This window comes from Sodiomyces alkalinus (assembly GCF_003711515.1).
Source record: "Sodiomyces alkalinus F11 unplaced genomic scaffold SODALscaffold_2, whole genome shotgun sequence".
Lineage (NCBI taxonomy): Eukaryota > Fungi > Ascomycota > Sordariomycetes > Glomerellales > Plectosphaerellaceae > Sodiomyces > Sodiomyces alkalinus.
The window spans coordinates 4,130,112-4,147,334 of record NW_021167080.1 but is presented as its reverse complement, the minus strand read 5'-3'; the positions used below and the strand labels follow the sequence as shown (position 1 = coordinate 4,147,334).

At 57.1% G+C, this 17,223-nt stretch overlaps 5 protein-coding genes across 5 annotated transcripts; 1 reads left to right on the top strand and 4 right to left on the bottom strand.

Annotated features, from left to right (window-relative positions):
• Positions 1–2,585: 2,585 nt before the first annotated feature.
• On the bottom strand, positions 2,586–5,173 carry SODALDRAFT_330812 (short-chain-fatty-acid-CoA ligase). Its single transcript, XM_028611296.1, has 2 exons — positions 4,771–5,173; positions 2,586–4,622 (listed from the first exon to the last, which is right to left on the bottom strand). The coding sequence occupies exons 1-2, from the start codon at positions 4,945–4,947 to the stop codon at positions 2,796–2,798; spliced, it is 2,004 nt and encodes a 667-aa protein (XP_028468900.1). The 5' UTR covers positions 4,948–5,173; the 3' UTR covers positions 2,586–2,795.
• A 480-nt stretch (positions 5,174–5,653) lies between these two features.
• On the bottom strand, positions 5,654–7,294 carry SODALDRAFT_111889 (glycosyltransferase family 32 protein). The gene is made up of 2 exons (XM_028606555.1): positions 6,005–7,294; positions 5,654–5,916 (listed from the first exon to the last, which is right to left on the bottom strand). The coding sequence occupies exons 1-2, from the start codon at positions 7,116–7,118 to the stop codon at positions 5,843–5,845; spliced, it is 1,188 nt and encodes a 395-aa protein (XP_028468899.1). The 5' UTR covers positions 7,119–7,294; the 3' UTR covers positions 5,654–5,842.
• Positions 7,295–11,363: 4,069 nt separating this feature from the next.
• SODALDRAFT_330809 (thioredoxin-like protein) lies at positions 11,364–12,185 on the bottom strand. The gene is made up of 2 exons (XM_028611295.1): positions 12,068–12,185; positions 11,364–11,966 (listed from the first exon to the last, which is right to left on the bottom strand). The coding sequence occupies exons 1-2, from the start codon at positions 12,144–12,146 to the stop codon at positions 11,407–11,409; spliced, it is 639 nt and encodes a 212-aa protein (XP_028468898.1). The 5' UTR covers positions 12,147–12,185; the 3' UTR covers positions 11,364–11,406.
• Positions 12,186–12,609: 424 nt separating this feature from the next.
• Positions 12,610–13,923, top strand: SODALDRAFT_322295 (deoxyribose-phosphate aldolase 2; the record flags this gene model as incomplete). Its single annotated transcript, XM_028609709.1, has 3 exons — positions 12,610–12,636; positions 12,701–12,831; positions 12,912–13,923. 3 exons carry the CDS (start codon positions 12,610–12,612, stop codon positions 13,921–13,923), a joined length of 1,170 nt encoding a protein of 389 aa, XP_028468897.1.
• Positions 13,924–14,032: 109 nt separating this feature from the next.
• Positions 14,033–17,019, bottom strand: SODALDRAFT_111850 (glucan 1,3-beta-glucosidase). Its single transcript, XM_028606554.1, has 2 exons — positions 16,395–17,019; positions 14,033–16,285 (listed from the first exon to the last, which is right to left on the bottom strand). Exons 1-2 carry the CDS (start codon positions 16,661–16,663, stop codon positions 14,143–14,145), a joined length of 2,412 nt encoding a protein of 803 aa, XP_028468896.1. The 5' UTR covers positions 16,664–17,019; the 3' UTR covers positions 14,033–14,142.
• Positions 17,020–17,223: the final 204 nt, after the last annotated feature.

Below are 17,223 nucleotides of genomic sequence, written 5' to 3'. Positions count from 1 at the left end.
TACCATACAAGCATGCAGTCCATGCAGGAGCAAATCGTTTCACACAATTGGCCAATCCCAAAGATCAGCCCATCGCGAAGATCAATGATAACCCAGGGTCCTTTAGCCACATGGCGAAGAAGTCTGAAGGATTCCTGCGCGGCCCGCCCTGGCCCCTGATAAACTCACTGCCTTTCTTTATTACTCCATACATCGTGCCGTGGTGCCGTCGTCGTATTATCGTGTATGCGGAAGCCCGCTTATTATTTCGTCAAGATCGCTTGAACAAAATGCACGTCAATTCATTCTTATGGGCGGAACCCCCCGATGCGCGTGTGGCGCCGCAGTCGGCGTTACCTCGTTGGATCTCCGATACCGAACTGCAGCCAAAGCTGCATCTATCGACAGCCCTGGTCAGTGGTCATGCCTAGCGAACCCTCTTCGACTCTGGGAATCTGGAGTAATGGCCTCTGCTGATCTCTGCTGCTCTCAACAGTCGGACGAACTATTTGCCTGCCGGTCCCGGGATGCGGCCTCCTGTTCCTCCGTCGCCATAAGAAACCCGGAGGCAAAGATGTGGAGAGGGAGGGGGGGGTGGTAAGTTGTAACGCCATTGAAGGGGTCCAGTACCGATCAAGCTCACAACCTTCATGTTCACAACAGCCCGCGAGAGTGGCGAGAAGCCACATGGCCACACCACCATTTCACCCACCCCTCGTTTGAGTGGCCTCAACTCCGGTCTGGTCTCTTGGCTGTCCCCTTGAATGTTGACGCGGCTCCAGCACGATAATCCCCTGATTTCCCCTCAGACTTGGCTTCAGTATATAAGAGACTGATCAGATAATCATTGCCTGTTAGTCTGGAGCCTAACCCTATTCTGATATGATCAATATATCCTGATCGTCTTGTCAGGTTGTCATGCTCGACTCGCACCGCCTGCTAAGCCTGTTCTAAGATTGCCATTCCCCCCCCCCGGGTCCCAGGTCCACGACCCGACCCGCCCCGACATGTTTGCCACGCTTTCCTATAACAAGGGTGGGCAAGATGATGATATTATAGTTGTGCCCACGAGTAACCAGAACTTCGGCGGACGACGACCGGCCAGACTGGCATGTATAGAGTGTCGTGCAAAGAAGGTTCGCGCGGTTGTCCATCACCAACACTTCCACCGCCGCCGTTTTTCATCAATAATTGACCCCTATTTCTCTCTCGGCTATAGGTGAAATGTACAGGAGACAGGACAGGCTGCGCAAAATGCGCGGCAAGCGGTATCCGCTGCGAGTATCCGGCGTCCAGCGAGCGCGGCGCGCCATGGAGAAGACGAGCGGCAACCAACAGCAACCTCCCGAATCGACATGGACGAGACACTCACTCGGCCGACATCAGCACCACCAACATGGGTACCAGCAACGCTGACCAGGCTCCCGCCCAGCAGCCATTACCGGGGCCGTCCAGCCAGCACGATGACAGTGCAGCCTCCCGGGGGGGCACATGCAGCCGCCCCGGTTCATCGTCTCGCACTGATCCGGGGCAACCTTCCATCATGGCCTCTACCGAGACCGACACGGATATCGAAATGGGAGGTCATCATCCTGATCTCTCCTCGTCACGTATACACCCGCAAAACCTCGAGAGCATGAATATCGACTCCCTGCTTGTCTACCTCGAGACCCCACCCTACAGTCTCGCCTCTAAAGACTCCTCCTCCAACTCGAACAGTGATGTAGACAACTTTGACTTTGGTCAGTCTTGGCTAAGCCGTCCCGTCAGACCGATGTGACAGTTGGCATGACATGAGCTGACGATTCCCCCCCCCCCAACCCAGTCCTCGAAGAGTTGCTATCTCCCGACTTCCTCCCCTTTGACAACACCGACATGCCGAATTTCACCAACACGTCCACAACAGCAGGCCAGGACTCAGCAACAACACCCTCACAAACACGGCCCGTCCTCCTACCCACACCAATCCCCCCCCCCTCCTCCTCCTCCTCCTCCTCCTCCTCCACCACCACCACCACCACCACCGCAAACTGCACCTGCGCCTCCTCCGCCGTCCGCGTCCTCGAAGAGCTCGAGCTCCGCGACAACAGCGAAGACCCCGCCGACGTCATCCTGACCATCCAAAAGGCCCACCTCTCCCAGCTCCGCGCCTGGCTCGCCTGCGACCGCTGCCCCACCCCCAAGGCCACCTCCATGATCATCGCCCTCGTCATCGAGCGCCTCTCCCTGTGCCTCGAGCAGGCCGTCGAGGTGCACCAGCTCGCCAAGGAGGACAAGACCGCCGACCCGCGCGGCGGGGGGCCCGACGGGTACACCGGGTCCGGCGTCGTGGGGCACTACCGCATCGATTCCCGGGACGAGTGGATCCTCGTCATGCGGGTCTTTCTTTTGATGAAGTCGAGGGAGCTGGGCGGCGCGGTTGTCAGTCTGGGGAGACGGGCGGAGCTGGAGGAGATGCTCGGCAGGACGCAGAGGAGGATTAAGCGGATGATTAGCGATCTGGCTGGGTGGGAAGGATGAACTGTGCTCAACTGTCTGGGATTTATCTCTGGGTGGTTGGCGTTGCTTGATCCTCGACTCATGACGGGATGAAGATATGTGTCATGGTAGGGTAGATGATGGGTAGATTGGTAGAACCCCGGAAGACTATACAGGGTTCTATGGAAGGGCATGGCTAGATACTATGGAAGGGCATGGCTAGATACACAACAAAGACTACATGCAAGATATATGCGCTGCCAAGGCACTACATACAGATGCCTAGCTTGAAGCAAACGCATGTGGCCCGCTCATGATGTTCCTTGGGTATGCTCCTTCTACCCCTTGATGCCCAACCTCTCCCTCGCCATGCTCCTCAGCTTGAATTTCTGGATCTTCCCGCTGGCCGTCTTGGGGTACTCGTCAATCCAAAAGACGTGTTTCGGGACCAGGTGCCCAGAAAGGGCTTCCCTCACCCACCTCCTGACCGTCTCCTTTGTCAACACCTTCTCCGCGTTCGCCGGCTGAGCCTGCCGCTCCTCCGACCCGGGTTCCTCCTCTTCCCCGCCCCGTACGGTGACCCCGTGGGCAGGGACGATAAAAACAGCCACGTTCTCCCCGTACCGCTCATCAGGCACGCCCACGGCCGACGCGTCACCGACAAGCGGATGCTGGAGAAGACAATTCTCAATCTCCAGCGGGTGGATGTTCTCCCCGCCACGGATGATGAGGTCCTTGATCCGCCCCGTGATGGACACGTACCCTCGCTCGTCCATGACCGCCTCGTCGCCCGAGTAGACCCAGGTCCGGCCATCCGTCTCGGTAACGCGCACCTCGGCGGTCCGGGCCTCGTCGCCCCAGTAGCCCCTCATGACGAGGTACCCGGCTGCTGCGAGCTCGCCCCGCTCCCCGACTGGGAGGACCACGGACCTGTCGTGCGGGTCAACCATCTTGACCGCCGTGTGCGGGAGCGGCCGGCCCACCGAGGTTGTGCGGTGGACGAACGGGTCCGAGGGTGCGGTCATGCACGACACGGGACTCGTCTCGGTCATACCGTAACAGATCACGAGGTCTTGCAGGCCTAGGGTGGCGTAGAGTCGACGCATAAGGGACTCGGGCACCGAACTTCCCGCGGCGATACCCTTGGTCAGGTGCTTGGGGAGGTCGGAGGGGGATACCGCGCCCCCTGCGGCGAGGACGTCCAGCACGGCGATGAACATGGTGGCCACGCCGTAGAGGCCAGTGGCGTCGTGGTCGGCGAGTGTGCGGAGGGTGGCGACCGGGTCGAAGGCCGGGGAGGGGAAAAGGATGGCGGCGCCAGTGGTGGCGGTGGCCATGTAGCCCAGGACGGACCCGAAACAGTGGAAGAGCGGCGGAGGGACGACGATGCGGTCGGTGGGGACGAGACCCATGCGGCCGGCGATGAGGGAGCCGTTGTTGAGGATCGAGGTATGCGTGAGCATGGCCGCTTTGGGGGTGGAGGTGGTGCCGGAGGTGAACTGGATGTTGATGGTGTCGGATGGATCTAACGGGGCATCGGGCCGGATAGGGTGACGAGATGCTTCGAGGAGGCGAGAGAAGGGGGTCAGGGTGCGACACTCACTGATGCTGGGAAATTCCGTAAGGGGGTGGGAGGCGAGGTTGTCGAACAAGACGATGGTCTTGAGAGAGGGGGCGCCGGGGGATTCGAGACGGGCCCCTTGGAGATTGGGCACAAGGCTACGGAGGAGCGGCTCGTTGCTTCTGCCACGACAAGGCTTATAGGGGAGGTCGGTAACGGCACCGATGATGAGAAGCTCTGCGTCGAGGTGGGCCAGGGCGGCGGTGACCTGCTGGACGTTGAAGCCAGGATTCAGGGGCACGAGCACGGCTCCCAGTTTGAAGATGGCATAGGTGAGGGCGGCGAACTCGGCGCAGTTGCCGAGGCTGACGGCGACGCGATCGCCCTTCTTTACGCCGAGAGAACGGAGACCTGAAGCGAGGCGATTGGAAAGGAGATCCAGCTCTTCGTATGTGAGTGTGGTCTCTTGGGCGGCGGGCACGTTTGATGAGAGGCCCGGGATCGAGGAAGTGGTAGGGGTGCGGGATACGACGGCCGGCCTGTCGCCGTGTTGCGAGACAATGGAAGCAAAGTGCTCGGGGATGGTATGCGGAAGTAATGGTGGCTAAAAGGGAGAAATAGGCGAAGAGGTTAGGAGAGTACCAGAGAGACTGAGAGACTGAGAGACGAGAGACTGAGAGACGAGAGACTGAGAGACTGAGAGACTGGGGGCACATGAAAAGCCTCTGGACAAGGACAAAGGACAGACTGACATGGTTAGGACCAAGACAGAAGCTCTCCGTCAATCCCGAGACCCCTCTGATGCTAAACCTGGAGGCAGAGGCTGATGAATCCGAGCTCCATCGTCTATTTCGAATGCGTAGTCGGGCGCGCGACGGCGAAGGAGCCAGGCGCGGCCACACCACGCTGCCCACGCATGTGAAGCTCATGGCCTTCCAATGTAGCGTGCCGAGTCGGGGGATTTGTTGCTAGGGATGCATACGCTGACGTACGGGGATGATGAAATGCCAAGTTCGAGGACGAGACTCGAGAGCGGTAAAAAGGGTGTTGTCACACAGTGTGTGAGAGCGCGAGAAGTTGAAGGAGAGAAGGGGAAGAGAGGGGGGGGAACAGGTCCGGGAGGGCATGAAAGATAAAAGGTGAGCCGCGTTTGGGAGCGGCTACCGGTGGGAAGGAAGAACCGAGGCGACCTTCCATGTCGGTGGCCGCGAAACCTGTCGTCTTCCCCTCAGGTGCTGCTTTACTCCGCACGCCTAGCTGTGGGGTTTCTATGGGGATTGATTGCGGGGAAGCTAAACCGATATGGCACAGGGAATGCGGGGTAACCCAGCCCCTATTTCAGCCCCTATTTCAGCCCCACCGTTGTCCCTGTTTTCCCATCGGTGGAGGCCAGCTACAGTACAGAGGCCTTTCGTACGACCACAGCACCATGTCACGACTGTACTGACTGTACTGACACCGGCTAGGGAGTTGAGCCCCCTTGCATAAAGCCAGTCCATGTCCCTATCGATGATATTTTTCTGCGCCGGAATTCCAAAGGACACCTCTGTCGCGTCGTGAAAACACAAATAAAACCAAAGTCTAGTGTGTGGTCGACCGTTTTCCATAGCGACCCATGTCAGCCGGGCTGTAGTGTAATAGAAGATGGTTGAACCTCGTTCGGAGCCTGTCCGCGCAGGGCTGAAGGAGAAAGAAGAAAGCTCGAGAAAAAAAAAGAAAGAGAGAACATGGTCGAGTCACTCCACTTGAATATGAACAGTATAACGAAAACAATCGAGCCAGAACCCAAACGAAAAGAATCGTCGCATCGTCATCTATCGCCAACTAGCGGGCTTCGCCGTCGGTTTTCCCCTCTTGTATCTCGCCAATGTGCCGCAGCTCCTCTGGCTTCCAGGTACCTAGTGCCATCTCAAAAAGTCAGCATTTTCGGAAGCAGCGCAAAAAAAAAAAAGAGGGTGGGTGAAATGGAGAACTGGCAGAACGCACCCTGGAATTCATGCTTGACAAAAGCCGTGGGATCATCAATATCCTTGGCCCCCATCTGCCCGACACCCGGACTGAAGCCCGTGATGGGCAGCACGATAACATCGCCGACCTTGCGCGACGCCTCCATGCCCGTAAAGTTGCGCCAGTCGATGGCGCCCGCCGACTGCTCCATGTCAAAGTACCGCGGGTCGTTGAAGTAGTCGAAAATAACATCCGTCCAGACCGCCGGGCCCGTGAACTCGACCACCCCGGCGTCCACCACCCGGCCCAGCTGCCCCGACTTCTTCCTCTTCAGCGTCTCCTCCGTGATGCGCACGACGACGTCGCGCAGGACCGGGTGGCCCGGCTTCGCCTGGATCGTCCACTGGCAGAACTGGATCCGCCGGCTGTACCAGTCCTTCCAGTCGGGTCGGTCCGGGTCGGCCTCGATGCCGATGACGAGGCCGATGGACGACCGCGGGATGCGTCCCGGCACCCAGTCGAGCGCCGACCGGATGGCGTACGTGTCGATGTCCGAGTAGATGCCGCCCCGGGCGAGCAGGATCAGGTAGCGGAAGAAGTCGGCCTTGAGCACGGGCAGCGGCAGGGCGGCGTAGGCCTCGAGCACCTGGGGCACCGAGGCGTAGAGAAGGCGCAGGAAGTGGACGGCCACGTCATCCGTGATGACTTCGTGGACAAAACCGGGGTGCTGGTCGGTCCAGCTCTGCTCCTGATCGCCGAATTCGAATTTCGGATCCTGCGGGTTGCGCTTCCACGTTTGCCAAATGTAAGCGGGGAACTTGCTTTCCACGTCGTACGGGAATTGATAGGTCAGCTTGTCGTAGAGCGACAGCTGGGACATGTCCATCATGGGTTGTTGTTTTTCGACCGGTTTGCGTATGCGTTGGATGGCCGTCTCGTCGGACGAGGGGGGTGGTGGTTGTTCGGCATTGGCCTTGTGGCCATTGTCTTGATGCGTCTCTGGCTGTGTATCGGGCGCATCGGAGGTACCGGGCTTGACGATCGGGATCGGTGCGGGTGCGGGTGCGGGTGAAGAGGAGTGCGAAGAGAAAATCAGATAGAGGACGATAAGACAGAAGGCGGCTGTCGCCACTGCTCTCCGAGGACTCAACATGTCGACGGCAGCGTAGGACGAGAGGCCGGCGAGAGGCGGATGAGAGCGGACCGATCAAGGAGCGACGTTGTGTCCACAGTTGTCCAAGACATGAATCGGTATATACGTCGCCTATTGTAGAGTAGGGCTTGGACAATGGCGCGCGATGGTTTCGCAGTTCTTTTCGATGAGTGATGCAATCGGCCGCGCGGTGAAGTGGCTTCGGGGTTGAAGAGGCTGTGTTCCCGAATATGTTGTTGATCCTGTGAGACGCAAGGCCGATCATGTCAGTTTTGGGATAAAAAAATAAAAATAAAAAGGCCCGGACGCGACGGAGCTGGCAGGTTTGCTCGATTCGGAGCGGAAAGAGCAGGAAGCGGTTAGGCGAGTAAAGGAAGACACAGAAAGGGAAAGGAAAGAGCAAGAACATACAATTACAATGCGAGCAGAGGTCTGGCGGACTAAGGAGGAAGCAAAAGCCACAGGCGACTGTTTCCCTTGACGGCGAGGCTGAGGAACAAGGCGGCGTACGGGGAAGGCTAGCTAAGTGCTTTCTCGAAGGGAAGAAGGGGAATTAGGACGGGATATTAAAAAGCATAAAGTAATAATGTCAAAGGAGTAGTGACAAGAAGTTAAATGGCGGTTTCGAGCGAAAAGCTGCCCCTCGTGGACGATGATGATGAATGATGCGTGGTGCTGGAAATGGAAGAAGGGCGCGGCAAAAAAAGTAGGGCCCTACTAGGGCGCCCGTACAGATGAGTATTTTGCCCGTAATATAGTGGGGCCCGCCAAGTATGATTAGTGACCTAAGTACCAACCCATTTTGTATATACACTTTAGGTACCCAAACACATAGATACAGCAGTAGAGAGTTAACTAACTCACCTGTCTTTTTCGCACACCGTTAATTAAGGCACTAAAATAACCCACGATATAGCAGATTATAATGGCTGAAGAACGACCCTACGGCTCTAGCCTACCTTCCGAGGTTTATACTTCCCACGAGGAGGGCTTTATAGCCCTTACTACCCACGCCTACTCGAACGGTTATAGTCTTATTATAAAGGAATAGTATCCCCGTGGGAGGTAGCCGATACGTATCACGAACCGCTATAGGAAAGGCAGGGCGCCGATAGCTCGAGAGACCCTAAGCCACGAATTAAAGCGCTGGAGGACTATAACCTAAATAATAGCCTGTTCTTTTACGGTTAACCTCCGCCGTTATGATACCCTTAGAGGGTGTGTTATAGAGGCTATGGTTAAGCGCGGCAGAGGCGAGCCGTTAAACTATAACCACGGCTAGGTTAAAGCTAGTTTATTTAGTCGATTTCGCGCCTATAATCTCGCGATATATAAGGACGAGATCGTTAGTATATAGAATAGCGGTATTCGGCCCCGCGAGATTATAATAAAGCTCCGTATCTCGGAATCTTCTAAAGGCGGCTAAGTTCTCCAGGTTACGAGGTCAGATCTCACGAACCTTCTTACTCGTCACCGCCGCGAAGAGCTTACTAGAAGGACTCTAATCCAGTGGCTCTACGAGGTAAGTCCTTATTACTCTATAAAACACTTAAATCCATACTAATTTATTAGTAAATCTCTGTATAAGATAGCTTCTACTACCGCGATCGCCGTAATTAACTTAGCCGGATATAATACCTCTTTATCGCGCCTAGGTCAGTAATTCCCCTTATATAATAAGCTCCCGATATCCTGGTTATCGACGTAACCTATAAAACTAATAAGTTTAAGATACCGTTAGTTAATTTCTGCGGGATATCGCCGCTACGTAGGTCCTTTTTAATTAGGATTACTTTCCTAAATAGGGAAAAAGAGCCCTAGTACGCCTAGGCGCTTAAGGCTTTAGCCGATTATATCTTAGCCCAGGGTTTATAGTTACCGCGGTATATTATTACGGATCGGGAGCTCGCCTTAATAAACGCCCTAAAATCATACATAAGCTTAAGATCGGTTACCAATATTCTATGCCGTTGGCATATTAACATGAACGTGCTGGTAAGGACCAAGGCCTTTTTCCCGAAGCCTATAAGGCTAGCTAGTGGCAGGGTTAAATGCCACCCAAGCTTCCACGCCTTTTTAAAGGACTGGAATTCGTTAATTTTAAGCCTAATAGTCGAGGTATTCGCAGAGCGACTTAGAGGTTTTAAGTAATAAGGAAAGCACCCAGAAAACGCAGTTAATTACTACGTAGGAACCTAGATTAATCCTTTTAAGGAAAAGATCGTGGATTACTTCGTGAATAAGGTGCCCTATTTTAGTAATAAAACCACCTCTATCGTAGAGTCTTCCCACGCTAGCCTTAAACGGTATCTCTACTCCTCTATAGATGACTTAGTAACTATTTTCCGTAGCTTAACGTTATACTAGAGTAATTAGCGGGCGGATCTAGTTCTGGAGAGGTAACGCCGAATTAATAGAGTGGACTTTCCTATAGCTAGAGTTCTCTTTAGCCTTATCAATTAACAGGTTATCCTATAGGTACTCGAACGGCTTAAGATCAAGCTTATTACCTTAGAAAAGGTACGTTAAAAGGAGCTATCGCGACTATAGCTACCGGGGCCTTATAGGCCTTACGCTATAACGACCTCCCTCGGCCTGCCTTACTAACATATACTATTTAACCACCACTGCGACTCCAAACCGCTTAGTATCGCGTTAATTAATCGGCACTAACGATAGAATCGTTATAATATAACTGCTAGTACCACGCTTCCGCCTCCTGCCCTTAGTCCCCTTAAACCTATAGTAGTACGGGGAAAAGGCCGCCTAAAAGGCGCCGTTACGATATCCAGTACGGGAAAGAAAAAGGGCGAAGGGAAGAATAGTACTAAACGGCTTCCCTTAAGCTTTGAAATCGCGGCTATAGAGGAGCGACGCGATACCCTCCTACTCGTAATAGCCCCCCCTACCTTAACTCTATACGAGCCTGGTATACAGGCACCTCGGTAATTTGCCCGGGTTTTCGAGGCCCTAGCGGAGGTTAACGAGGAGCCTGAGCCTGACTCTAAGGAATATAATTTAGAGCTTATTTCTGCTGAGTTTAAGGGTAAATTGGATGCGTTAGTGAGGCATGCTAAGGAAGAGACGCTTAGTCGACAGGAAGGAGAGAACGAGATAGAGGAAATTAAGGCCGTGATAGCTATTCTTAAATCCTAGGGTTATCGTGATAGTTCGCGATAGTTATTATAGTGGTTTAGTACTTTAGTTTATGTTTGCCCTTTAATTAACTCTCTACTACTGTATCTATGTGTTTAGGTACCTAAAGTGTATATATAAAATAGGTTAGTACTTAGGTCACTAATCATGCTTGGCGGGCCCCACCACATTACGGGCAAAATACTTATCTGTACGGGCGCCCTAGTAGGGCCCAAAAAGTAGCGGGCCGTTGAAGGTTGGGGAGTGGTTCCTGACAGGAATCCACCACAGCCAAGGTATCGTACCGGTAGTCGTACCAGTATTCGTGTACCGGTACTTCATGACGACATGTAGATACCTGGCGAATATTGAAACGACGGATCTTTGTGCTGACGTTGTACCTTTAACGAGACGACGAGACGACGAGACGACGAGACGAGGTACTTTTCGGTGATTTCATGCACCCTTTCTCAAGTCCAATCCGAAGAGCGGGAAAGAATTCTGTACTTCTTGCTCGGATTCGGTCCCATGTACGGATACATACGAAGTACTTAGGTAATTAAGGTACAAAGTGTCAATTCCCGAGTCGGGATTGGCGTCGTTTCAGAGTCGGTACGGAGAACGAAGTACCTACAGCATGCGTCCAGAGCTTCCATATCCAAAAGTCGTCGCATCCCAATGCTTAGGCAAGAGCTTGACTGTCCCTCTCCAGAGCTCAGACAGGGCGGGTCTTACAATGACTCTGCAAAGGTTTGGAGGCACTTACGAAAATCCTACAAATCAGTGTCAGATGCAGATGCAAAGGCCCCGAAAACGCAGATAGTATCGAATAAGGTAGATTATATTGGCGAGTAAAATGCGCGATTGTCCCCAAATACCGGTGGCAAGAGACGCAATCATATTGCCTCTCAAGCCCCAGCCCAACCCAACAAACGCCGACCTGTAAACGACGCCCTCCTCACTCCGTGCTTATATCCCTCACTCCTCCTTCCCCAAGTCGGCCAGCGTCCGAAACTGCGACGGCCGGGCCGCCGTCGTCTTCGCGGCAGACGGGTTCTTCGCCGCCCCGGACGCGGGCCCAAACGACGGCATCCACCCGGCCTGCCCCTGCCCCTGCCCCTGCCCCTGGCGCTGCTGGGGCGGGTTGACGCGGTTAAACGGCGAGTTTTCCGCGGCTTTGTAGGAATCGATCTATAGACTCCATGTTAGGCCACCAGTCGGTCAACATGGCCCAGAGGCCGCCCTCGGGCATGCCGAAGAGGTACCAACGCACCGCGATGAGCGACACCACGTATAGGCCAACAACGGTAACAACGTGCTGGATGACGGCCCAGATGCTGAAGCCGGCCGAGGCGGCGGCCGAAGGGCGCACCGTCCTAGAAGAACCGACGCCCTCGCCGCCGCCGAGGGTGCGGCCCGGGGCCTGGAAGGCGTGGCCGGCGCCGTGGCCCGGTTTGGCGGGCAGGTTGACGGCCTTGCTGATGGCGCCGGTGAGGGCGGGGGGGTTGGCGCCGCGGATGGTCTCGATGGGCTGGCCGGCGTGGAAGATGATGAAGGTCGGCATGGCGGTGACGCCGTAGGTGCGCGAGACAGAGGAGAGGGAGTCGACGTTGATCTTGCAGAAGGCGACCTTTTTCGGTTTGGAGTGTTCTTTGGAGAGTGTCTCGAAGTGCGGCGCGATCATCTTGCAGGGGCCGCACCAGTCGGCGTAGACTAGAACGTGGGGGAGAGGGGGAGGAGACCGCAGGTTAGTGGGCGCTATGGGTCGAATGGAAAGAGTCGGGATGTTTCCGGGGTGGCCATTGAGCACTCACAATCTGCGACGACGACGTTGGTGGTGCTGAGGATGTCCTGCCACTGTCCGGCGGACTGGATAGTGATGGGGCCACTCATGATGGAGGGATGCGATGTGTATTTGATGTAAGGTCGAAATGAAGGCAGAAGTTCAGTCTGCTGTCTGTTGTCTGTTGCCTGTTGCCTGCTGTCTGCTGTCTGCGGTCTGCGGAGGAAGATCTATCGTACATACTGGTTCTTAGGTACGAGCGATGAAGTGAACCCGTGGCAAAAGCACTCCACTCGTCTTTGGTACTTCGTACTTCGTACTTCGTATCGTCACTGGAGCGGAAGACTAAGGTACAGGTACGATGCATGCGGAGTCAGCGGGGCGACAACCCGAGGAGAGTATCTAAGGTAGGCACCTTACGCACTATTGGAAGGCGGTGTGAGTGATTAGATAATTGCCCATTTCTGCCCACCAGCGTAACTTTTTTTCTGTGACAGCAACGAGGACTTCACTCCCCATCCTCCCAGCAGACAGACACCATATACAGAGAGCTCTCCACACCAATTGCACGTCATGTCACATTCAGACTATAGAACCAAGGTCAGTCTATATTATTCCAACCCATACATCTTCCTCTCCACGTCTGCTAACCCACCGTCAACAGAAGAGGAAGCTCGGTCACAATGGAGCGGCAGACGACGTCAACACCTCCAAGCCCTCGGCGCGATTCAACCCATCCCAGGGAGGCCGTGACTGGACTATATCTGTAGCTATCCCGGGTAGCATAGTCGCCGAGTATGTTGCCGTCTTCTGTTCCGTCTTGTCTCAGTCTTGTCATCCCCTGCAAAGTCGTCAAGTCTTAACTCTCCATCCAGCCACCGCACGCTGGATCAGCGCATGACAAGCCCAGGCCGCATTGCCCGCGCCCTCGCCGTCTTCTCCGTCGACGAAGTAGTCGTCTACAACGATATGCCCTCCCCCTCCCACTCCTCCGACCTCCAAACATCCGCCTCCTCCTTCTACCGGACCCAGCGCCCCTCCCACCAGGGCCACCAGGGCCACCACCCGCGACAACGCCCCGGCCAACGACACCAAAACAACAACGACTCCGACGCCGGCGCCGACTCCTCCTTCACCGCCGACGTCGACCCCTGCCACTTCCTCGCCCACCTGCTCTCCTACCTCGAAGCGCCCCCCTTCATGCGCAAGACCCTCTTCCCCATCCACCCCAACCTCCGCCTCGCCGGCCTCCTCCCGTCCCTCGACATGCCCCACCACCCGAACCCCATCGACACCGCCATCCCCTACCGCGAAGGCGTCACCCTCGACCGCCCACCCCCCGCCACCGACTCGGACGCCGCCTGCCTGGTCGACATGGGCGCCAAATCCCCCGTCTCCCTCCCGGACGCCATCCCCCCCAACACCCGCGTCACCCTGCGCTTCCCCTCGGGCTCCTTCGAGCACGGACCCGCCGAAGCCGTCCACCCGGCCACCCCGCGCGAGGAAGGAGGTTACTACTGGGGCTACGCCGTGCGCCGCGCCAGCTCCCTCTCCGCCGTCTTCGAAGAATCTCCCTTCGAAGGGGGGTACGACGTCAGCATCGGCACCTCCGAGCGCGGCGACTCCGTCTCCCGCGCCTTCCCGCGCCACGACCGCGCCCTGCCCTTCAAGCACCTCCTCATCGTCTTTGGCGGGCCGAGGGGCATCGAGTTCGCCGCCGCCAACGACCCCCAGCTTTCCGAGCTGGGTGTGGGCGGCGGTGCCACCCGGGAGCTGTTCGACCACTGGATCGACGTGCTGCCGAACCAGGGGAGCCGGACCATCCGTACCGACGAGGCTGTTTTCATTGCCTTGACTGCTTTGCGGAGGCTGTGGGATTTGAGCTGAGCGGGTGGGTGAACAGATTCAGCCCCGCCACTTATTTGCCCTTTAGAGAATACCCCCATTTTCGGAAAAGAAATCTCAAAAAGTTCACTTTATTTTCTTATACTTTTCCTCGTCCTCTTCCCTTTCCTTTCCTTTCCTCCCTCTACAGTCATTACCGTCTATCCATTTACATGCTGCGCATGGTTTCAAGACGACATCCGTACCAGCTGAAATCAAACCTCAACCCCCAGGCACACTCCTCTCACCACCACCATTCTCATACACCGCAATAAGCGAAGTGAACCCAGCCCGATTATCATCAAACCACGCAATGTCCTCCTCATCCCGTGTAACCATGGCCCTCGCGCCCACAACGTTCAGATTGTAAACCACAACAGCCGGGTTCGACGACGCCGTCACCCCAAAGATCCGCTGCTGACATATAGCCCCGTATCCCTCCCGCGAGCAGTCCGTGTCGTAGTTGTTGAAGAAACTATACAGCCCGGCCCCGTAGACGAAAAACGCCCGCGTATCGCGCACCAGGAGACCCCAGGCCATGGCGCACGGCACCGTCAAGGTCGCGTTCGCCTCCACGGCCGGGTCATGCGGGTCGCGCCTCTCCCGCCCGCGGCACGTCTCCCCAAAGTCCGGGTCGCCGTACCCCTCGACCAGGGGGAACGGCACCGGCGCCGGCGGGTTGGGCTGGAAATACGGCGACTCCGTCTGGATGTGGCCCATGTAGACGTCCCTCGCGCCCCGGAAGCTGTACTGGTACAGCACGTGGTGCTCCGACGCGCTGGCCGAGAACCACAGCCGCCCCCGCTCGCTGTCCACCAGCACGCCGCGCCCCGCGTACAGCGAGATCTGCGCGTACTCCTGGTCCTCGAGGTCGTGGTCCGCGATCCACACCCAGCAGTTCTCCATCAGCAGCCCGGACGCCGGCCGCGTGATGTGCACGCTGCCCCACGCCACCACGCACTGCGCCGGCACCGACTCGGCCGTTGCCATCTCTTTGCCCGGCGTCGCGGGGCACTGCTCCAGCATCTGCTCCGTCCCCGGGTACCCGCCCACCCGGACATGCACGTCCCACATCCCCGACGGCTCGTGGGGCCACGCCCCCGCGTCGAGGTTGACTTCCAGCACCAGCGCCCCGGGCGCCGCGCCGCGCGTGCCGAGGATCATGTCGGACCACTCGACACGGCCCTTGTCCCCCGGGTACCCCACGCGGACGACGGGGCGCGGGCGGGTACTATCCGCAAACGCGTCCCCGCCGCCGAGGATATTCGACGCAAGCGCCTCGCCCACGATGCGGGCCCCGGGGGGGATGAACACCGTGTCGGACACGAAATAGGTCCCGGCGTCGACGAACGCGATCAGGCTCGTGGTAGCCGAGAAGGCGAAGAGCTTGTTCAGCGCGTCCGTGTCGTCGGCCCGCCCGTCCCCCTTGGCGCCGAAACGGCGCGCCGAGACGAACGCGTCGACCGGTTCGCGCTCGTACTGCGGCTTGGACCGCTCGTAGTACCCCCTCCCTTCCTTGCCGCCGTCGAGGAGGGCGCGCGGCGGCGACGGGAAGAGGACCGGGTCGCTCCCCGTAACATCGGTCGGCCCGAAGGGGTCGTAGACGTGGCCCATGACGAACCCCACGTGGGCGAACGACACGTCCTGGCCGGGGATCAGGACCCCCTCCGGGCCGGTGAGGATCTCCTCCACCTCATCGAAGACGACGTTGTACATGACCAGCGACCCGGCCGCGGGAGGCCGAGTCCCCGTCGTCAGCCGCCTCGTCTCGATGGCGGTCCCGACGCTCCGGAACGCGCTGTCGAGGATCGTGATGGACGTCGCGTACCCCATCCGGATCCCCGTGGTGCAGTTCTCGATGTAGAGGCTCTTGTAGGTCCAGCCCCAGTTCCACACGTAGCTGACGGCGACCTGGGCGTGGTAGAACTTGAGGTTCCGCGCCGTGTACTGCTGGTTCCCGAAGTTGGCACCCAGCATGCCGCCGTAGAAGGTCAGGTCGTTGAGCAGGCCGCCGGACCCTCCGTCGATGAGCAGCCCGACGTGCTCGCTCTCCGGGTCGTCGGACAGCCGGAACTCGCAGTTGCTGATGGACGTGGCTTGCGACGACGGCCAGTGGATGCCCAGCGCGCCCCCTTCGGGCGGGATGGCCGTCGTGTCGAGGACGAGGTTGCGGATCTGCCGGAAGAAGACGTTGACGGGGAGGTAGGCCAGCATGCCTTCGTCGGTGTACGGGTTGGCGTCGATGAGTCCCAGGGACTTGTCCAGGTCAAAGGTCGAGGCGGCTTTGATGACGGGTCGGTCGGTGGGATCGCCAATGAGCTGGGTGTAGTAGTAGTCGATGATGGAGTTGCTGATGAGATACGTTCTGCGGCTTCTCGTCAGTCTCCGCCAGTCCTCGCCAGTCGAACCCACTGTCTGATCCATGGCCGTCCCTCCACGAGCAGATCAATGATTATCGCTAGCTAAGCACTCACCCAGGAGGGAAATAGACTGTGGCCGGGGTGATGGTCGACTGGTTACACACGCCAGGCGCACAACGGTCGTCAAAGCTGATGGCACGGTTGATGGCAGCCGTGTCATCCTTCACACCATCACCCACGGCACCAAAGTCCTTGACGTTGCGGAAGATCTGGTACTTCGGATTCGGGTTGTATGGCGAGATGCCTTGGTGGGCGATCTCGGCCATCCAGAAGGCCTCCCCTGCCGTGGCCACCGCCACTAGGAGAAACACGGAGACGAACATGGCGAGTTCGGTCAACGGAGTAGAAGATGCTCAAAATCGGTTGACAGAAACGAGTTGATTCCTCCACTGTGGACAATCCCCAGTCGATCTGAACTCATCCACTTGCAGCGGAAGACCGGGAACGTAGCGTAACGGATGAGAGAGAGAGAGAGAGAGAGAGAGAGAGAGAGAAGAGGGTAAGGAGAACCTTCTCCCCCTCCCGCCCTCTCAGTCGCAGCGATTCCATCAAGAGTTTTATCGGAAAACACCGACAACGCGATGACAGCCTTGGTCCATTCCAGGGGCAAAAGCCACCACACCCTCTTCCCGGAAATCAAAGGTCGGAGAGAGAGACGGGGGCCTCTCGCGAGACGGGTCACCCGGCATGTTGTTGGTGATGACAGCTAACGACAGCTAACGACAGCTACTGGATCTCGCGGAGCTTCGTCGCCTTCGAGGGAACCCATTGACGCTAAGCAGGGGTGATACAGAATCATCCTAATCTCCTTGATGGGTGTTGACCAGAGGGAATGGACGAGGTGGCCCGATGGTATAGTAGTCTCGTAGCCGAAGCCTGTTTT